The sequence below is a fragment of the Balaenoptera acutorostrata genome, chromosome 15, assembly GCF_949987535.1.
Source record: "Balaenoptera acutorostrata chromosome 15, mBalAcu1.1, whole genome shotgun sequence".
Classification (NCBI taxonomy): Eukaryota; Metazoa; Chordata; class Mammalia; order Artiodactyla; family Balaenopteridae; genus Balaenoptera; species Balaenoptera acutorostrata.
In genome coordinates this window covers 56,395,149-56,418,351 of record NC_080078.1, presented here as the reverse complement: position 1 = coordinate 56,418,351, position 23,203 = coordinate 56,395,149, and the positions used below count along the sequence as shown (strand labels likewise).

Sequence of the window (23,203 nt, the reverse complement as noted above, 5' to 3'; positions counted from 1 at the left end):
CTGGGTTGGCAGTTATTTTCTCTTAGAACTTCAAAGATATTATTCCACTGCCTTCTTGCTTGCATTGCTGCTATTGAAACATCAACAGTCAACTTAATTATCATTCATTTATAGGTAATCTGTCTTCTTTATGGCTGGTTTTAGGATTTTTATTTTTGCCTTTGATAATCTATAGTTTTATCTTGTACCTAGCCACAGAATTCTTTTTATTTATCCTGCTTGCAAAACACTGTGATTGCTAAATTTGAGAATTCATGCTTTTATCACTTCTAAGAAATTCTCACTCATCAACTCATTGTCATTGCCTTTCCTACATTCTCTCTATTATCTTTTTCTGAAATTCCCATTAGATGCATGTGAGAACATCTCACTTTGACTTACACATCTCAATTTTGTTTTGTTTTGTTTTCTCCATCTCTGTCTCTCTGTGGTAAATTCTGAGTAAATCTTCAAATCTGATTTCCATTTTCTAATTCTCTGTCCAGCAGTGTCTAATCTTCTGTTTTACCTATCTACTGAGGTATAAATACCTATTATTATAATTTTACATTTTTCTAAGCTTTTTTGTCTCTTTTTCTAATTTACCTGTTTATTTTTTGTAGTCTCTTGTTCTTTAGTCAAACTTCCGAATCCCTATTTTATTTCTTTAACAAAAGCATATTTATTTTATATTCTGTTAAGTCCAATAATCTGTTTCTGTGAGTCTCATTCTAGTGCTGGTTCTTTTTCTTTACTCCCTCTCAACAAAGGTGCCTTGTTTAAATAGGTATTTTGTGAGTATTGTTTTTACTGTAAACTCATATTCCATGGAACTTTGTGTGTAGGGTTTCTTTTGAGATTTGGAGTGAGAGTACAATCTTCTAAAAAGGGCTTGCATTTGCTTTCTCTAAACATATGAGAGCACATCAATCTGGAACCATATTAAAATAAATACTAGCACAGAGGATTTTAGACCACAGAATAGTCGAATAGTCTCAACTCAGACCACAAATATATGTGAGGTCTGGCTCATGGTTATATTTCTGGAGAGATGGTTCTTTTTTTTCTCTCCACTCAGAGCAAAGCCAAGACAGACAAGTGTTTTTAGTGCAACCCTTTATTTTTATTTTTTTATTTTTTAAAAATATTTTTAGCCTCGCCACATGTCATGTGGGATCCTAGTTCCCCAACCAAGGATTGAACACATGCCCCCTGCAGTGGAAGCTCGGAGTCTTACCCACTGGACCACCAGGGAAGTTCCTACAACCCTTTCCAAGGCACATTTCTTTCTAGTCCATCTTTTCTCTGAGGGTCGAGCTACAGGGCTCTCAGCCTTGTGCAGTGAGCTTCCTTTCAAGCACCCCATCTGGCCATGACCTAGACTTTGTGTCCCGAATGCTGTGTGGCCATTAAAGCTGATATGCTAGGTTTAGGCACCAGCTCAGGATTCACTTACCTCTTGGAACACCCACTCCTGTTTTCCTTTTGGTCTCTAAGGACTTTCTTTACTTTATTCCAGCTTAGTCATGCACGTAAGAGATTTTTAAAAAATATCTTAACCAGCGTTTTTAGATATTTGGTCACAGGGAGGATTTGTCATATCCTTGTAAAGGTGGAAATTCAAAATTCCGTATTTGCACCCACTTCTAGCCCTTCTAGCTCCTGTTTCCATGTTAGAAACATTTTCAACACAAATACATCCTAAACCCCTCACAGCCCATATTTTCTGTCATTTAGTCAGCCTTAGCTTTCATTTCTCTGCTGTTTATAGGCCTTTTCTGCATAGGTTGTATATTATGCTATTTAAAAATTTTGTTTATGGCTTTTTTCCCACTTCCACTGAGTTTTCTGTGTTCTCTGAAGTTATTTGTTACAGAAGAGAAGGCTCAAAGCTTTGCCTTTCTTCAGATTCAGCTGTTAGTGAGAGAAGGGAGAAGAGAGAAGGAAATTAAGAATTATCTCCTGTAACTGTTCTCATTGTATTTCCCAGTCTCATCTTGCCTTTTAAAATTTAACTCAGCACTACAATTCTGACTCAGCCAGCAGTCATTCTGTGAACCCAAATCTTTTCTTCCTAGTTTCTCAATCTTTTTTAATTTTTAATGTAACCTGTTTCTCTTTCATATGTATTTATTAACCTAAACTTTCCCTGAAGTTCTTCACTTGATCTCCATCTACTTCCAAAACCACCACCCCCACAGACTCCCTGGAGGTTGAGTCATTTCAGTCCCACCCACACTCTGGTGCTGGTGCTCCCTGGGGGGACAGATGAGGGATCCACCAGCCTGGGCTTCTGTGTTTGACATGCCCACACGCTGAGGCACCTGCTGTTTCCACCCACAGTGGGATTGTGTTTGCTTTGCAGAGCATGCACTTGGGACCTCTCTGTAATCATAGTCCTACTGCTGTGAGATGGGCAATGTTCACCATGATTCATCCCACTAACTCTGACACCAGGATGGAGCAGTAATGAATGCTTGTTCATCTAGACTTTGCTTATAATGTTAATTTATCATTGCAGAGAAGACCTACAGGAGCATTTACAATTCACTTTTTAAAATCCTGGATGCTGGGACTTCCCTGGCAGTCCAGTGGTTAAGACTTTGTGCTTCCAATGTAGGGGACTCAGGTTCAATCCCTGGTCAGGGAACTAAGATCCCACATGCCGCATGGTGTGGCCAAAAAAAAAAAAAAAGGCCTAGATGCTAAATGGCAAATAGCTTAATACATACATGCAACAACTCTGCTTCTGGTACTACTCTTGTCACTGTGATAATTATAAAGTAACTTATATTTGTTGAGCACTTACTACATGCTAGGTTTTATACTAATAAATCATTTAATTCTTACAACAGTCCTATGAGGCAGAGCTATTATTCCCATTTTACAGATGACAACATGGAGATTCAGAGATGTTAAGTAACTTGCCCATGGTCACATAGGCAGTAAGTGGCCATGGTAGGACTAAACTCAAGTCTTCTAAACACAAAGTCCACACTCGCCAACATCTTATCTGTCAGGACAAAAATATTCAGATTTCTAATCTATGACTATGAGCTTTTTTACAATAGCCAGAACTTAAATCCGCATTAGCTTGTCCTTTAAGGTAGCAAATCTGAACATATATGTACATTGAAACCATGCTGCTTGCTATTGCATAGAACTGACTTTGGAATTCCTTTGTGAGAACTACTTTCAGAACCAGCATGCGAAACATAAGAAAAGCAATTTCCTTTTGGAGATAAACCTTGCTTTTTAACCCATACCCAGTTACCCTGCAGGATCACCTACATTATTTATCAGATTTCACTCCTAATGCCTCTTGACATTTTCCAAAAGGGTAATTCTGTCCTCTGTGGATGGAGATTTGCCACCAATGAGGACATCCAAAAGAAGTTTCCTTCAATTTGTTAATATGGTTTATCACATTGATTGATTTGCCTATACTGAAGAACCCTTGCATTCCTGGGATAAACCCCACTTGATCATGGTGTATGATCCTTTTAATGTGCTGTTGGATTAGCTAATCTCATCTCAGTAGATGCAGAAAAAGCTTTTGACAAAATTCAACACCGATTTATAATAAAAACGCTCCAGAAAGTAGGCATAGAGGGAACTTACTTACCTCAACATAATAAAGAACATATATGACAAACCCACAGCCAACATCGTTCTCAATGGTACATAACTGAAACCATTTCCACTAAGATCAGGAACAAGACAAGGTTGATCACTCTCACCATTATTATTCAACATAGTTTTGGAAGTTTTAGCCAGAGCAATCAGAGAAGATAAAGAAATAAAAGGAATCCAAATCGGAAAAGAAGAAGTAAAGCTGTCACTGTTTGCAGATGACATGATACTATACATAGAGAATCCTAAAGATGCTACCAGAAAACTACTAGAGCTAATCAACGAATTTGGTAAAGTAGCAAGATACAAAATTAACGCACAGAAATCTCTTGCATTCCTATACACTAATGATGAAAAATCTGAAAGAGAAATTAAGGAAACAATCCCATTTACCATTGCAACAAAAAGAATAAAATACCTAGGAATAAACCTACCTAAGGAGACAAAAGACCTGTATGCAGAAAACTATAAAACACTGATGAAAGAAATTAAAGATGATACCAACAGATGGAGAGATATATCATGTTCTTGGATTTGAAGAATCAACATTGTGAAAATGACTATACTACCCAAAGCAATCTACAGATTTAATGCAATCCCTATCAAATTACCAATGGCATTTTTCACAGAACTAGAAAAAAAATTTCACAATTTGTATGGAAACACAAAAGACCCCAAAAGGCCAAAGCAATCTTGAGAAAGAAAAACAGAGCTGGAGGAATCAGGCTCCCTGACTTCAGACTATACTACAAAACTACAGTAATCAAGACAGTATGGTACTGGCACAAATACAGAAATATAGATCAATGGAACAGGATAGAAAGCCCAGAGATAAACCCACACACATATGGTCACCTTATTTTTCATAAAGGAGGCAAGAATATACAATGGAGAAAAGACAACCTCTTCAATAAGTGGTGCTGGGAAAACTGGACAGCTACATGTAAAAGAATGAAATTAGAACACTCCCTAACACCATATACAAAAATAAAGTCAAAATGGATTAAAGACCTAAATATAAGGCCAGACACTGTAAAACTCTTAGAGGAAAACATAGGCAGAACACTCTATGGCATACATCACAGCAAGATCTTTTTTGACCCACCTCCTAGAGAAATGGAAATAAAAACAAAACTAAACAAATGGGTCCTAATGAAACTTAAAAGCTTTTGCACAGCAAAGGAAACCATAAACAAGATGAAAAGACAATCCTCAGAATGGGAGAAAATATTTGCAAATGAAGCAACTGACAAAGGATTAATCGCCAAAATTTACAAGCAGCTCTTGCAGCTCAATATCAAAAAAACAAATCACCCAATCCAAAAATGGGCAGAAGACCTAAATAGAGATTTCTCCAAAGAAGATATACAGATTGCCAACAAACACGTGGAAGGATGCTCAACATCACTAATCATTAGAGAAATGCAAATCAAAACTACAATGAGGTATCACCTCACACCAGTCAGAATGGCCATCATCAAAAAATCTACAAAGAATAAATGCTGGAGAGGGTGTGGAGAAAAGGGAACTCTCTTGCACTGCTGGTGGGAATGTAAATTGATACAGCCACTATAGAGAACAGTATGGAGGTTCCTTAAAAAACTAAAAATAGAACTACCATATGACCCAGCAATCCCACTACTGGGCATATACCCTGAGAAAACCATAATTCAAAGAGTCATGTACCACAGTGTTCATTGCAGCTCTATTTACAATAGCCAGGACATGGAAGCAACCTAAGTGTCCATCAACAGATGAATGGATAAAGAAGATGTGGCACATATATACAGTGGAATATTACTCAGCCATAAAAAGAAATGAAATTGAGTTATTTGTAGTGAGGTGGCTGGACCTAGAGTCTATCATACCGAGTGAAGTAAGTCAGAAAGAGAAAAACACATATATGTATGCTAACACATATATATGGAATCTAAAAAAAAAAAAAAAAGGTTCTGAAGAACCTAGGGGCAGGACAGGAATAAAGACGCAGACGTAGAGAATGGACTTGAGGACACGGGGAGGGGGAAGGGTAAGCTGGGACGAAGTGAGAGAGTGGCATTGATTTACATACACTTCCAAATGTAAAATAGATAGCTGGTGGGAAGCAGCCACATAGCACAGGGAGATCAGCTTGGTGCTTTGTGACCACCTAGAGGTGTGGGATAGGGAGGGTGGGAGGGAGACGCAAGAAGGAGATATGTGGATATATGTATATGTATAGCTGATTCACTTTGTTATAAAGCAGAAACTAACACACCATTGTAAAGCAATTATACTCCAATAAAGATGTTAAAAAAAAAAGTTTCCGGAGCAAGTGAAGACACTTTCTAAGAGGCTCCAAAATGTTCTCAGCAACATCAGCATTTTTAAAATAAGAACTCGCCCCCCCCACTCCCCAGGGCGATTACTTTGAAGGGGGAACACTCAGCTATATATTTACATTCTGGTGTATTTGTTTCCAATTCAGTCTGTCACTTCATAGATGTACTTAACTTTGATTTGATGTGGAGTGAAATCTGTTTACACAAATATGTGTCTAACAAAAATACTGCTATGTGTAGAGAAATATCAGACTTTCCTTGTCTGTCTCTCTCAGAAAGTCTTACTGCTGGTGTCAACACTGGAACTGGCTCAGTTTTGACAGGAATTCTGTTCTGTTCCTCTTTAAATCTTAAAACTAGGAAATACTGACTTGTGGATTTGGACAGATTGTGAGTAGGCCCTCATTCTTCTTCAAGGAAGACGGATTGGCTTTTTGCTTCTCCAGCAAAGGGGAATGATCTTCTTGCTAAGTATGTCTCCAGCAACACTTCAAGCATCATTTTTAAAGTGCTTACTTTTTTCTTACAGTGAAGGTTAAGGTTAAAGTTTCAAGCATCATCTTAATTAGCGTCTCACGTTTAAATCAACTCTGCTGAAGTAAACAGCCGTATTCAAAATGGTAATGTTGCCATAGCAACCTAAATCCAACTCATTTGCTTTTTCTGCTCACAATTGTTCCTTACTATCTAGGCCAGGATTTGAAACAAATCTGCTGAAACATCCCATGTAAATGAGATTTTAAAAACCACCTGGGGGTAAAACACTTTAAAACAACGGCTTTAAATGTTACTGTGAAGCTCCTAATTCGAAATGGCTCCTGAAGGAGCTTAGGTCCCTTGTCTGATGGCCTCTCCTGGTCATCCCTTCTCAGGACTCCTCGTGCCCAGAACGTGGACGGGGTCAATGGATCACAGTTCTTTTTTTTAACAATCAATGGATTACAGTTCTTTTTTTTTAACAATTTTTTTAATTGAAAAACTTGATTTACAATGTTAATTTCTGTTGTACAGCAAAGTGATTCAGTTATACATATATATATATATATATATATATATATATATATATATATATACATTTTTAAAATATTTTTTTCCATTATGGTTTATCTCAGGACCTTAAATATAGTTCTCTGTGCTATACAGTAAGACCTTGTCGTTATCCATTCTATAAGTAATAGTTTGCATCTGCTAACCCCAAACTCCCAGTTTATCCCTCCCCCACCGGCCCTTCCCTTTGGCAACAAGTCTATTCTCTATGTCTGTGGGGACCACAGCTCTTGTTCCAACTTTAGCTAAACAGTTCTGGTCCAGAAAGTGAGAGAGTTGAACAAGGTAACTCCCCTTGGCTTTTCCAGCTGTGAAAGGGTCAGGTTCTATGTCCCATTAACTTGGTTACTACTTAACAAAATACGAAACCAAGCTGTTTTAAATCAAGCCTCAGGCTAATCCTAAGTCTCATAGTGAAGAAGAGAATTGTTATGCATTCCTAGGATCTAAGCCTGTGGTCTCTAAATGTAAATTATGAATCATCTCGGGAGGCTCTTGAACCCCTTGCCTGGCCCATCATCACCAACATGTAAAACCATCAGCGATCCTCATTATGGCAAATGATAGTTACATGAAAATGATTTTAATTAAGAAAATTAATGAGCAGATTAGCCTTTTTTTGTGTTCTAGTTGCAAATCTCTGCATTAAGTGACTCTGGAGACTTGGTCCTATCTTAATTTTCTTGTCTGGAAAATGAGACTCAGTAAGCTGGATGTGATCCCCGCCCCTGGATCAGGCTTGGTGTATGACTTTTTTATTAAATCGAGTAGAAACATAATATCACTTTTTGGTAGTGATAAGCTGACACCAGGAGAGTTGTTTTGCTTGAGAAAGTTTGCCATTAGAACAAAAACAGAACTTGAGGCTTCTCATGAAGTCTGTTTTTCATCCTCACATTTTTTTTTTAATCCCCTTCAGACTGGAAAAAAAACTAGTCATGAGATTAATTGGAGAAAAGTCAGACAAAGATATTGTTTTCTTTATAATTCATTTTCTATGCCATTAAAAAGAATATAGAAAAGAGACAAAAAAAAACAGAAAGAAAAATGGTAAAGAATATGAACAGGCAGTTCACAGTAAGGAAACTCAAGTGGCCAATAAGTATATGAAGAGCAGCTCAGCCATGCGAGTAATCAGAGAAATGTGAACCCAATAATGAGATACCGCTTGAAATGTCTGACAATATCAGGGTTTGGCGAAGCTGTGGAGAAACAGGAAAATCTAGACAGTGCTGGTGGGACTGTAAATGCTGCAACCACTTTGGAGAGTGATCTGTCAGGATCTAGTGAAATCGAAAACGCATGTTTCCTTCAACTCAGCAATTCCACTCCTGTATGTATTTCCAGAGAAAGTCTCACAAGTGCACAAGGGTTCACTAAGGCCTTGTTTGTGATAGTGAAAAATTAGGCACAACCCACATGTCCTTCAGCAAGAGGATGGATGAAAACTAATGCAGCCTGTCCCTACATTCACATATATATATATATCAATAATGGCTAGAAGTAAAAAATCATAAGGTTGGGTGAAAAAAAGCAAAACTTTGTATATTGAAAATAAGATTAAAAAGATCATCACACATAAAGCAACACTGTCTTGCTTATGGATACATATATATGTAAGGTATAAAAATGGGCTGGAAGGAATCAATTTCTATGTAGGAATTTCTATTTCTATGTCAACTTTAATTGAATTGTTTAATTCTTCTTTAATAGGAAAAAAAGACTTGAAGCAAATATGACATATGTTAATTGTCAATCTGGAGTGGTGTGAACTTAGATATTATAGTTCCCTGTAATTTTCAGAACATTTTAATTTCTTTAGAAAAAGACATAAAATGCCAAGGTAAAAAAGTAAGATAGCTTATGAATCAGACAGTAGAGACTGACCTTATTAATTGCCCCGGGCACCTACTTTTAGGGCTGTTCACCTATCACACATATTTTTGTATTTTTCCAGCATTCATTTTATTTCACAACAGTTGCCTTTTAGAGGTCTGTGTCCTCTGCCCCTTGCATCTGTTCGTCATTAGGATGAAAGGTGACAGCATGGGTGATTCATCCAGTTTTTACTTTCAGATGTAAGTAAGTACAGACCTAGACTGTGGTTTCAAAAGCACCTGACCAGACCATCCATCCTTTGAGGTGTTAACTGGGATTAAATATCTTGATGTCCACACCTCCTTGGGCTCCCTTGTATGTGGTTTTTGTCCTTTAAAGGAACAGCTGCAAATTCTAAACTGTATAAACCATCAGGCAAAAGGAGGCTTAAGCTGATTGATTTTTCTTGTCATTAATTTTACGTTATTAATAAGATAGGAAGTAAGTAACAGTGCTGGTGTTATACCTTAAGAGGAGGGGGACAGTCAGATGAAACCAGAAAGAGGAATCTAAGCAAGTTGCTGATGGGGTAGAGTGAACCGAGGCCCTTCACTTGCAGGGCAGTAATAAAAAGGTTCTTGGACAGCAAGAGGGTAGGAGAAATCCAGGTATGAAAAAGAGGGGAAAGGAAAAGAGGATGGTCTTGGAGTACAGTAGAACAAATCCACAGAAGGTTTAGCAAAAAAAAAAAAAAGTCTGTAGGTACATTATTTATACCACAGACTGGGATTATTTCTGGCATCAAACTCAACCCCCCTGCCCTGCCCCAGGTATGTGTGGTGGAACGTCTCACTGTTGACCAAGATATATCTGCCCCCTCCTCCAGCGTCAGCTTATATATGTAATTTATCATGATTCATGTATTCACATAGTGGATTGTGTAATCCAAGGCCCGTTTGAGAGTGAAAAAGGGTGCTATTAATAATTAATTGAGACAATAGGCACAAACTGGGGATTTCCTGGGCAAACACCCCAGTTACGCTAGTGAATAGTGGTCACCCTACTAATACACACATTTACATGTGCATTTGAAAGTAAAACTCATCAAATAAAACAAAACATCAAAATTTTTTAAATGTATCTACCATGTGCTGGCCCTGGGGATACACCAGGTAACAAGAGAGACAAAAAACCTTGAGTAGGAGAAGATTGACAATAAACAAACAAATCATATATTATTAGGTACTATTAGGTTTATATGGAAAGTATAAGGCAGACAAGGGAGATAGGGACAGCCAGGGTCTAGGGAGTGAAGGAAATGTAATTTTAAATAGTGTGCTCAAGGAAAGTATGGCAGACTGAATTATTGTTCACCAGTAATCTCTGCCTCTCCCTACAGGAGAATTTTTCTTCCTCATTCTTTTGAAATCAGGTTTGGCCATACAACTTAACATTGGCAATGATATGTGAACAGAAGTGACAGAGCTCTCCCGGTGACTGTCTGCTCCACCATGCTCTTTTCCCTCTGCTATAGTCACTAAGCAATGTTGAGGTAGTGGCTGCCCCAGTGGCCTGGGTTCCAGGGAAAGGGCAAGGATGATACAGATCCACTTGTAGTATGACACAGAGTGCAAGTAGTAAGAAACAATCCCTTGTTGTTTTATGAGATTTGGGGCTTGCTTGTTAAGTAGCATACCCTAGCCCATCCTGACTAATACAGAAGGCCTCAATGAGAAGGTAACATCTGAGCAGAGAACTGAAGGTTGTGAGGAAACCAACTGTGCAGATACGTGGAAAAATCATGTTCCACAGGGAGGAACAGCAAGTGCAAAGGTTTTGAAGAGGGAACATTCTTGATGTGTTCCAGGATCAGGAAAGAAGCCAGGATGCAGAGGTATCAGCACCCTGCGGCCTGTGGGGCTGGAGGTAGGACTTATTTTTGTCCATCCAGTGATCCTGCTCAATCCTCTATTCCTCCACAAAGCATGGAGTGGGGAGGCAGGAATGAGAGGCATAGGAGAGGATATGAAGGAAAGGTAGGTGAGATCTGGAGCAGGAAGATGCAGCCTAGCAGAGTGGTGCCCCACATCCTTGGACCACAAACCCTAATATACTAAAATTGGTAGCTCACCCATGTAGATACCTTGGGAGGCCTCTGACTGCTGTCATGAAGAAGATGAGTCAGTGCATCCAAAGTGTGCCCTCCTCCCATTCACCTTGTTCTCATGCCCGTGACTTTTTCTTAGAGCCTCCAACAGACAAACCAAGGCAGCAGGGTCACCCTTAGGAGTGTGCCATGCAGTGCCCTGAGAAAGGGGCAGCTTCCCCTCCAAGCAACATAGAAGACCATACAAACCACATGTTCCTTCTTTCCTTGAATCCTGATAATTCGTCATATTTTTATTGTCTTAGAGTAGATTTCTTTCAGCTCTGTACAGCCTTGAAGCCACAGATCCTCCCAATTAGCAGTTGCTGGTAAAAGAAACTCTGGACAAATAGGCAGGGTGGGCAGCTATTGATGCTGCTGCCTGGAGGAGGCAGAGTTAAACGTCAAGCCCATTTAAAGGGAACCTGTTAAGGATGGAACCTAAAATGTGCCGCAGAGGTCAAACCCCACTGTGCACTTATCAGCTGCAGAAGTAGGCACTGAAGAGTCACTGGAAGAAACCCCCATTAAATATCCGGGTTTTTGATGGCCAATGGCATTAATCTCAGAACGCAGCCATTAATCTCAAATGCTCCATGCTAATTGACTGTCTCGGATTACTAAACTCAAATAACCTCTATAACTCCTCAAGATATAAAAATAGTTTTAGGTTTATAAGAATCTCAAATATCTATACGTTATCTTTTCTCTCTTTGGTCAAAAGAAAATTTAACAAACGGATGTTCTGGTGGATAGATGACCTGGAAGCAATGCATGCAAGAGCATTGTGGCGTCAAGCCCCATCCTTCTCTCTTCTTGCAAATCCTAGAGAAATCTATTCATGATGGAAAGCATATTGAAATAAAAAGGGAAATTCCACCCAATTTATATAATGCCAAAATCATTAGGACTGGGGCCCTTACTGAGAAAAAAAAAAAAAAGCCATCTCAAGGTCTGAGAGGGAAGGAAAGCATGGTGCAAATAGGTGCCAGCAAGAAGGGCATTCACTATGCAGGGATCAGTAGCAAAGATGTCTCGGGGAGCTCAAGGCAAATCAATCTATTACAATTCAGTGGGATTCAGCATTCACTTCCCACTCCTTCCAGAATCCTTTGAGCCAGTGTTGTTCTCTGGGGGTGGAGGGCACTACTGGCATTTGGGGAAAGGATGATTCTTTGATATATGGGACTGTTCTGTGCATTGTAGGATGTTTACATCCTTGAGCCCACTAACTAAATGCAAGTAGCACTTTCCAATCACTGACACAAAAACATCCCCAGTCTGTCCCTAGAGTAGAGTACCCAGTTGAGAGCCCTACAGGTCTGAGCTCTAGCAACAGGTAGAATAAAGTGGGGTTTGAATATAGCTGTGAGGATGCTCCACTGAGCAGGAACTGACCAAGTTATCAGAGATCCATCTTCCATCCACGTGTAGGTGCATCAGGAAAAGAAGTGATTGGCTTTGTATACTGGTGAAGAAACTTTTAATACGTTTGGGTAAATTTAAATTTAAATAATTTTTTTTCATGATAAAATGTTTTTTATTTGTACTATAAATGTTAATTAGGAATTCTTGAATGAAACGTTTACCTTTTTTGGAGATGGGTCAAGGGAATGGTGGGTACAAATAGCTAAGAAATAGTATGAGCCAATGTAAAAATAAGGAGTTGTTTGAAAGCCAAAACTGATCCTTAAACTATCTGAGAAATGAAATGTCAGGATCCCAATGTCAAGTGTGAGCCTCACTACTAACTAGCTGTGCAACTTTTTAAACCCCTATATCTCTCTGCCTGTCTCTCATCTGTGAAATTATTGCAGCAGGTCTCTTTACACATAAATAAAAATCAAAGCAAGACAAAACCCTTCAACTGCAACAGCAACAGGATAGAGCTGACAGAAAAGTTCATGTCTTAGAGAACAAATCAAGAAATGGATTACTTTATGTTAGAATAAAAACATTTAAAAATGATTTGGATGCCTTCCTCCCAGGATGGAGTGAGGAAAACAGCCTAGATGCCTCAGAGCCTCATTCTTGGTTGGATTTACTCCACCAGGACCGTGCTTCACACCCAGTGGGAGCACAGTAAATGCTGAGTGAGTGCTGACACCTGCTTTGTGCAGCATGCATGAATGGCAGTGCATTCCCTAGCAACTGAACAGCGTACAATAACTCTTATGAATTTTTAGATTAAATTTACCCAAACATATTAAATGTTTAAATTTAAATTAAATGTTTTAAATTTAAATAATTTACCCAAACATTTAATATACCCAAAAGGCCACAACAGCCACATGATTAGAGAGATGGCTTTGTAGTTGGAAGTAAAGCAAATTTTAAAAGGAAATCAAAGTCTGAAATGAACTGGAGGCAGTGTTCAAAAGAACTGATGTAGTAAATAACTCAATGCATGTTGTCATTACTCTTCTAGAAAGGGGAAGGAGGGTTTCTTTGAAGACAAGCTGCTGTCTGCTTGACATTTGCATGTAAAATAGAGGAGACAGGCTAGTTTTTTAGGTTCTTTCGTGGATACTGAATTTCAAAAATTAAATGAAATATAACAGTGAGACACAGATGAAAAATTTTTAAATCTGCATATCAAAGTTATTGATCAGTTACTTAATAAGTACCTGCCCTGCTACTTGGAGTGTCACTGCTGAGCTCTCCTTCTCTCTCCCACTCTTCCCATTGACACTTCTCAGCCTCTGGCTTCCTGCCTTACCCCCCAGGACCAGATCATCTGTGGGGAGGAAGGTGTGAAGGAACACCTCATGCTGCCATGGTGGGACCTTTCCCCTTCCCCTTTCTCCTCACCTCTCTAATGGCAGTACATTCGTTAGGCGAGTACATTTGCCAAGCCCTGGACTAAGGCTGTTTTGTTTGTTTTAATTTTAAAGTAGGCCACCCAAAGAAATTTTAACAATTATTCCTCCAGAGGTTTGTTTTAATTTTTTTCTTGAAACAATCTCAAACTCAGAAAACTTGCAAGTACAAGTAACATTTTTTTTCATGAATTATTTGAGAGTAAGCCACCAACCTGTTGCCCACCATCCCTGATTTTCCTACAAACAAGGACATTCTCCTACAAAGCCCAATGAAACCATCAAAATCAAGAAATTAACAGTGACACATTACTACCATCTCATCCCCAGACCCCATTCGCGGGGCCCAAGAATGTTCTGTAGAGCAAAAGGAGCCAGAGGAAATCATGTGCTGCATTTAGTCGTCCTGTCTCTGTAGTCTCCTTCAGTCTGGAACAACTGCTCAGCCTCTCCTTGGTTTTCATGAACTTGGCACTTCTGAAGAGTACAGGCCATTCATTTCGTAGAATGTCTCTTGATTTGGTTTTGTCTGCGGCTTCCTCATAATTGGTTCAGGTGATGCACCTTTGGCAGGACTATCCGAGAAGTGGTGCTGGGTCTTCCCGTTACACCTGGTCAGGTGGCACATGATTTTGATTTGTCCCGTTACTGATGGTGCTCATTTAGATCACTTGTGGATGGTGATATTTGCCATGCTTCTCTGCTATATTTAAAGTTATTCTTTTTCCCTTTGTAACTAATAAGTATCTTATGGGGAGGTACTCTGAGGCTGTAAGTATCCCATTCCTCTTCAAACTTTCAATTATTTTATGGATTCATGGTTTTCTGTTTTAATAAATGGGTTATAATCTGTTAACTCTCATTTTTTTGATGCTCAAGTTGTTCCAGATTTGGCCAGAGGATCCCTTTTGAGCCGGCCTCAGCTCCCCCTTGCTGTGCCCCCATCATTCTTCGAGCATTAGAGAACGGTGAGATGTTCCAGGCTCATCTTGTACTTTCCTATCACCAGCCTGGAACCAGCCATTCTTCAAGGTGGGCTAAGTGCTTTGCATATATTATCTTAGTTAATTCTCACAACATGAGAATCATGTGCTGATAACTGGTAGTGTCTCCATTTTGCACACCAGGAGACTGAGTCTCAGAGGTGTTAAGTAACTTAGTGTTGCACAACTTGAATTTGGCAGAGCAGGGATTTGAACTTGGGTCTACTTGACTTTGGAGACTGTGTTACAAGTCACTCTGCTTTAGATGATCCCCAGCTTTCCACTCTGTCTATCCACATCACCTTCCACGTTGTAGAACCTATTGACCTATGTGGATAAGAAAGTTGCTATTGGAAAGTGTGCTCAGCATTCCAAGTGAGGTGGCCAGGAAGTCCTCTCCTGCAATTTCTCTGACACAAGGACTGGAAAGAGGCCAGCCTCTGCCACCCTCACCCTCTGCCCATCCAGGAGGCTGCAGTTCCGCAATGGGCTTGTTGGGAGGAACTTAGGCAGAACTAGGCAGAAGCTCTGGGCATAGCAGCAGCAAAGGAAATTTCTTTTCCTTTTTTAAAAATTTTATTTTATTTTTTAGGCTTGAGGGGCCTGGGACATAAACTAGGCTTGCTGAAATCCAGTGTAATGGAAGCACCATCCCTGCCACTGAATTCTTTAAAAAGCACGGTCGCTGTTGTCTGTCCCAGGAGCCTGTCTGGCCACTCTGTGAATTCTCTCTCCTTCTGCCTCCAGGCTGGGTCTCAGGCTGCTGAAGGTACAGCCAGCTGGTAGAGGGGGATAATGACAACCAGCCATGGAGTAGTTTAGTTTCTGCTTCTTCTTGCCACATGGCCTTGTTCATTAACCCTCCTCCTGTTTCCACAGTCTCTGATTCTGGTCCCTTCCTAATAAGACTGCACGTAGCCTTCTCCAAAGAGGCACCCCTCACTAGTTCTGCTACGTGCTGATCCTTCCCTTACACTGCATTTGTCTTTGCATCCACACTGTCCCCAGTCAATGTCATCACATCTTTGTGTATTTATGTATATCCTGTGAGTATTTTCCAGTTGTTTGATGTCTAGAAGTATGTCTCCTCTTCCTAGTTAAGGTCTAACTATCTCAGGTGAAGAACATGGTCTTCAGCATCCTCTGTTTATCTTGTAGCAACTTGTAATGAGTTACATTTATATCATCACCTTTCTGTAAATGTGTGTTGAGTCAATGAATGCTTGTCCACGTGTGGCCCTGCGTGTGTCTCTCAAAACGTGTGTCCACATTCTTTTTGGATACTCTAATGCTTTGGATTATACTTCTCCATTCCCTGTATTACCGTAGAAGTTCTAGGCGAGAGATCATTTAGTAAAACTCTTGTTTTGTAGATGAGAAAGCCGAAGCTCAGAAAGGTGTCATATCTACCTGGTAGTAAAACTAGAGTCAAAATCCCAAATCCTGCCTCCTTTTCTAAAACTTCACCCACTGCATCATTCAACATTCTTCATCATTAGCAAGTACAAATATTTTTTATTATAACTACTTGTTGAATTAGCAAGGGTGGGGTGTGTGTGGAATTAAAGTTAGTAATTTAATAAAGCTTATATCGGAGTGAAAAAAGGAAAGTATATTTTGATTTAAAGTATGAACTTTTAAAGAATAAACCTGGTAGTTGTATAAGGAATTCTGCAACTTGCAAATTAATTTTTTGTATGAAGTCTTTTCTAGAACACATCGATAGGAACATTCTGTTTCAAAAGACCTAAGAGATTCCTATGTTAGGAATTAGGGTGCCCAGAGAGGTACAGAAAGTTACCTTTCTGGTACAGAAAGTTACAGGAACTAGGGTTTGTCTTCAGTTCTGGTTTCTTCTTGTCTATTATTAAATCACTTAGTTTGTTACCCCTCCTTTAAAAAGCACAAAGGTGGTAATTTTAATTTAGAGGTAAAGAGTCTATAGGATTATTGTAGGGGGTAGAAAAGAAAATGTCTGAACTGCATAAATGCCCAGAATCGTCCACACTGGGGTCACTGCTGTGTTTGTGCCATGGATCCCTTTGGCATCTGGTGAAGCCTCTCAACCCCTTCTCAGAATAATGTTTTTAAATGCATGAAGTAAAACATATAGGATTACTAAGGAAAATATATTGAAATGTAGTTATTAAAATATTTAAAGAACAAAGATATGATATGTAAAGAATATGTAATGCTTTTTTATTAAGACTTACATAATAAGATCTAGTGTCAGAACTATTAACTATGGTGATTTCAGAGTAGTGTGTCTTAGGCTGCTCGGGCTGCCCGAACAAAGTACTGTAAACTGGGTGGCTCACACAACAGAAATGTATTTTCTCACAGTTCCAGAGGCTGAAAGTCTGAGATCAGGGTGCCACCATGGTCAGGTTAGTCAGGGACACAGTTAGTTCCATAGCATAATGATAAGCATAAATGGTATTTTAAAACATCTTCAACAAGCTCTAATATGAAATGAAAATAACTGTGATCTGTTGGTAACAGGGTCACAGGTACTGCTGCTAATAAGTTTGTTGCCTACATTCATCATGGACGGAAATTCCTAATTTCAGGTAGAGGTTAATGAAAATAAGATAAGATTTTTTTCCCCCATACTAGTTCACAGCCACCCTGAATTTCTATATAAGGACTCCCAGGTTAAGAACCCCTGATACATGCAAGTATCTTACTTTGAGCAAACAAGTGGCATAATCCCAGGATAGTGGGAACAGATTCTGAAATCAGCTGATTCTGTCCATTGCCAGTTACCCAGGAATAGTGAGTGTGTTAAATTGAAAAGAAACATCATCTGCTCTTGCCTTGCTTTTTGATATTTTAAAATATGTGTTTGAGTATTGGAATGTGTTTTGTCTTGCAGACACTAGTAACCTAAATACTGAACAAAATGATTCCTGGACCTCTGAGAACTCCTGGCTTGACCCTTCTGTGAAGGGCCCACCAGAGACCAAGGCAGAGGAGGCTGAACTTCGGAAATCTCTGGATAGATTCTATGAAGTATTTGGCCATCCACAGCTAGCCTCTGGAAATTCACTCTCCACATCTGTCTGCCAGTGCCTGTCTCAGAAAATCAATGAACTGAAGGGCAAGGAGAACCAAAAGTACACCCTCCGCAGTTTTCAAATGGCACGGGTCATCTTCAACCGGGACAGCTGCTCCATCTTACAGAAACATTCCAGGGACGCCCACTTTTACCCAACCAGAGAAGGAAGTGCGTCTCTGGAGGATGAAAAGCTGACCCCAGGACTTTCAAAAGAAATTATTCATTTCCTCTTGCAGCAGAACTTGATGAAAGACCCATAAGTGTTGCCTGGTGGTGAGAGCAAGCATATGCGGGGTAGCCCTGTGGCTGATACTGTTGGTGCATCACCCAGAACCCCTCAGGTCTCTTGCCAGCTCTGTGTGCCCAGCCCCCAGCTAAGTGCTTTGCAGGCAAAGGCTGGCATCTGTGATCTGGCCCTGGAGCCAGTTCGGCCCAAATGGAGAGCCAGCAGTGTCTGGGGGTTTTATTGCCTCCATGGCCACCCCATCTCCTAACCAACCCTTTGACCTAAGGCTGGTGACCAACTGGTTTGGGAGTCTGAAAGTCCAGCTTCCTTGTCTCCAGGAAGGACATGCTCTGAGGCATGATTCAAGTTCCAGAGCTCTCCTCCTGATCAGGCCAAGGCTGGGGCTTCGCATGAAATCTTACTCTTGCCTGGCTCCTTCCTTCCCCTGTCCTTCTCCCACTCACTGGTGTCTCCTGGGAGCGTTTCCTTAATAAATCTCTTGCACCTGAACCCTTGACTCAGATTCTACTTCTGGAAGAAGCTGACCTAAGAGAATAGGCTTCCGTTCAATGAGTTTTTTTTCTTGTTTTTAATTTATTTACTTTATTTTTATTTATTTTTGGCTGCGTTGGGTCTTCGTTGCTGCATGGGGGTTTTTCTCTAGTTGCGGCGAGCGGGAGCTACTCTTCGTTGCGGTTCACGGACTTCTCATTGCGGTGTCTTCTCTTGTTGTGGAGCATGGGCTCTAGGCACGTGGGCCTCAGTAGTTGTGGCTCACGGGGTCTAGAGCGCAGGCTCAGTAGTTGTGACGCACGGGCTTAGGTGCCCTGTGGCATGTGGGATCTTCCCGGACCAGGGCTCAAACCTGTGTCCCCTGCATTGGTGGGTGGATTCTTAACCACTGCACCACCAGAGAAGCTCTCAGTGAGTTTTTTTGAAGGGAACAAAGCCTTATGCTGAATCAAGTATAAGAATTTTACCAAATTGTAAAACTGTGACCATGTGATTGGGAATGTATGTCCCCCAATAATACAAAGATTTAAATATGGTTCCAAAAAGAGCATCAAGTCTTAATCATACCTTTGCCTCTCCAAAACCAGAGTTTCCTGTTTTATAACATCAACTGGGCATGGAAGGAACATTTGAACCATCTAAAATAACAGCTAAGATTCGCAAATTTTTTTTTAAAGTCTTTTCATCTCCACCAGATTGTAAACATGAAAGGTGAGAAAAAAAAATGTGTACCACCCACCAAAGTATGTGTAAGCTCACTTATGATAAGCTAGGCTGATGGATGCAGGCTTGTCAATTTGTGGTGGAAGAGAAAAAGGAATCCTTTGCCCAAGTGGATTCCTTCCTCTCATTATTTTTGTCTTCTGCCTGCCTGCTGCCAGCACCCTCTGTCGCCCTCTGAACAGCTGGCCCCTCACCCCTGTCCTGCCCTTGCTTTGCCAGGGAGCAGCTTTATTTATTTATTTATTTTTAATTTAAAAAAAATTTTATTGGAGTCTAGTTGATTTACAATGTTGTGTTAGTTTCAGGTGTACAACAAAGTGAATCAGTTATACATATACATATATTCTCTCTTTTTAAGATTCTTTTCCCATACAGGCCATTACAGAATATTGAGTAGAGTTCTTCCCTGTGCTGTATAGTAGGTCCTTATTAGTTATCTATTTTATATATAGTAGTGTGTATATGTCAATCCCAATCTTCTAATTTATTCTTCCCCACCCTTACCCCCTGGTAACCATAAGTTTGTTTTCTACATCTGTAACTCTATTTCTGTTTTGTAGATAAGTTCATTTGTACCCCTTTTTTATATTTTTAATTTATTTTTCATTTTCATTTAATTTTTTATGTTTGGCTGCTTTGGGTCTTCATTGCTGCATGCAGGCTTTCTCTAGTTGAGGCGAGCTGGGGCTACTCTTTGTTGCGGTGTGCAGGCTTCTCATTGCAGTGGCTTCTCTTGTTGCGGAGCATGGGCTCTAGGCGCACAGGCTTCAGTAGTTGTGGCACACAGACTTAGGTGCTCTGCGGCATGTGGGATCTTCCCGGAGCAGGGATCAAACCTGTGTCCCCTGCATTGGCAGGCAGATTCTTAACCACTGCGCCACCAGGGAAGTCCCCGTACCCTTTTTTTAGATTCCACACATAAGTGATATCATATGATATTTGTCCTTCTCTGTCTAACTTCACTCAGTATGGCAATCTCTAGATCCATCCATGTTGCTGCAAATGGTATTATTTCATTCTTTTTTATGGAGAGCAGCTTTAAATAGCCTGAGCAGGCCTGTGCTGGCAGGTCTTCTGCTCCTCAGCTGTGTCCTGAATATTCGTTTGAGATTTGGTTGGTAGAAGGACATCTCCCTGCACTGAGCTCCCTGAAATTGTAATCAGAAGCCTCGTGCTAATCCCTCTCTCGAAGGTCCTTCGAACAAATTGTACTGACAGAAAGGGCTCTATCACTTGACTGCGGGAACAGTGAGGGAAGCTGGAAATACTGAACCAATTAGATGTTGAGGACTCTGGATGAAATTTAATTGGCATAAGACTCCGTAAGATTTCCAGAAAGCAGATTATGCAGATAGATCAGCCTACATGTGTATGTTAAGAATGAGGGCACCCTCTCAGGCCAGGTCTCTTAGGGACTCTTTTTTTTTTTTTTTTAATTTGCTTTTTTATTTCCCTGATTCAGTTTTGGAGGGATGCTGCTTCTGCTTTTTTTTTTTTTTTTTAGCAGATATTCATTTTTAATTTTTATTTATTTATTTATTTACTTTTGGCTGTGTTGGGTCTTCGTTTCTGTGCGAGGGCTTTCTCCAGGTGCGGCAAGCAGGGGCCACTCTTCATCACGGTGCGCGGGCCTCTCACTATCGTGGCCTCTCTTGTTGCGGGGCACAGGCTCCAGACACGCAGGCTCAGCAATTGTGGCTCACGGGCCTAGTTGCTCCGTGGCATGTGGGATCTTCCCAGACCAGGGCTCGAACCCGTGTCCCCTGCATTGGCAGGCAGATTCTCAACCACTGCGCCACCAGGGAAGCCCACTTAGGGACTCTTGACTGGAGAGAGAAGCCCTTTTAAAAGTCAGGAATTACTTAGTAAGGCTTCCAGCTTTGGGATGATCAGAGGTAGGAAGAATATCCACTTCGAAGGGCAGGCACCACTGGAAGGAGACCTAACAGAAAGGAAATAGGAAATGAACATGTCTTTGAGAAAATAAGACTCCAGATCTTCCTCTGACAAGCAATAATCTGCATTTTCTCCAATTCAACTGCCCCCCCCCCAATAATTATGAAACCAGGGAGACTTACAATTGAAATTCTACAGGTTGAATTTTGAAGTTGCTAGTTTTTTGATGTGTAGCAAATCCATAGATGCCCTTGAATGCTGTAGTTTTTAGCATTATTCTGTCACCGAAATATTGGACTTTAGTTTCCATGGCTACCAACAGAAGGAAACTAGATTATTTTATACTGTTTTTGAAAGACAAAAGATACAAGCTATTTGAATTTCCATGCTGGGAAGCAGCAGCTTCTGTTTGGCAGTGAGATTTTAATATCAGTGACTTTGTAAACTTTATTAATATCAGTGCTGTGGCTGTTCAGAAAAAAGGTAAACTCTGAAAGCAGAGAATTTAGAAGTCTAAAAACCAGAATCACCTTAGGGTAAAAAAAGACTGTGGTGTGTGTTTACTTGTTTCTGAGTAAGTGCTTGTGACAGGTCAGTACAAAATATTTGATTCCCTGCAGTCTCGCTCCTTAATTTGATCTTCATGCAGTTAGGATGGCATTTTCCATTTATCACTGTTTACCTTTAATAAAGACTAAGAGATAAGGATATTAAGGCTCTGGCCTCTGGCATCATTGTCTAACTCTGCCCTACAGATCACTTCACTGACATCTTATCATCCTCTGAACGTTCTATCTAGGATATCATCTGTGGCCCATTTCAGAGATCTATGGGAGGATGGATTTGCTTCCAGGAACCTCAGAATTCTATGGAAGAGAACTGCTACCAGTGTTTTAAGTTTGTGTAACTGTTATTCACTTCATTAATCTGTTTCTTTGCATGACCTATATATGTAATAGATTTTATTACCGGTAATCAGCACGAAACAATACAGTGATACTTTTAAAACTTTTAAAAACTTACTTTTTAAACTTTTTATTCGTTATAATCACACAGAAAAGTGTTTATAAGTGAACATCTTGAAGATTTTTGCAAACTGAACCCACCTGTTAACCAGCCTCCCGCTCAGGCAGCAGACACTAGCAACCAGCCCAGGCTGAGTGGAGATTTTCAAAGAACTGATCAGAATGGTTTGCTCAGATCAACGTTTCTCAAACCACTGGTTGTACACAAAAGAACTTTAGGTGCTAGATGGACGATGTTTATTTTCATTGTTATCTATTCATTTATAATTATAAAATATTATAACTACTATGTCTGATCTATGCTTTTACAGATATTACATAGGATACACCTAATGTAAGTACTTAAAATTTTAAAGTGAATTGAATTAGTGAAAAATTAACTTAATAATAGTGTAGGTGACACTTAGATATATCAATAATTATGAAAGGTGGTATACTAGAAAATGACTAAAATTTGGAATACAATGGGGTAATCTATGGTAACGTCTGTGTTCTATTCTCTATTCTACCATCTCTCTCCTGGAATACTGCAAGGAAGTTCCATCAGGTCAAGCCACATCCACCATTTCCATTCTCTTTACCCTGCAGCCATAGTGCAAATCATTTTATTTTATTTTTTGGCCATACCATGTGGCTTGTGGGATCTTATTTCCCTGACCAGGGATGGAACCAGGGCCCCCCCGCCCCCGGCAGTGGAAGGGCGGAGACCTAACCACTATACCACCAGGGAATTCCCAGTGCAAATCCTTTTAAAAAGCAAAATATGCATCAATAGGTAGCAAATTAAAGAGAAAGAGCTAGCCTTGTCAAAGGTGAAAATGTTTCTAACTCTACAGTGATTAAAGCAACTAGAAAAGAAAAATAGACAAAGAAAAATAATTCAGCCCATAAATAGATATAAATGTAGATGGAAACTGAATATATGATGAAGGTAGCATTTCAAATCCATGAGGAAAAGTGGATTTTTTAGCAAATGGTCTTAGCACATTTGGCTCCCCACCCTGGGGGAGGAAAGG

At 40.0% G+C, this 23,203-nt stretch overlaps 1 protein-coding gene across 6 annotated transcripts in view; it reads left to right on the top strand.

Moving 5' to 3' along the window:
- The window catches only part of SHLD1 (shieldin complex subunit 1), a 104,944-nt gene extending 86,404 nt beyond the window's left edge, over positions 1-18,540 (top strand). For 5 of the 6 annotated variants that reach the window (XM_007191715.2, XM_007191713.2, XM_007191714.2 and 2 more), the window contains one exon: positions 17,622-18,540. In XM_007191715.2, coding sequence (XP_007191777.2) covers positions 17,622-18,064 — 443 coding nt within the window. In that variant the 3' untranslated portion in view covers positions 18,065-18,540. Of the gene's footprint in view, positions 1-14,642; positions 14,796-17,621 lie in introns of all 6 variants that reach the window. The other variant, XR_003624278.2, reaches the window with a different exon arrangement.
- Positions 18,541-23,203: the final 4,663 nt, after the last annotated feature.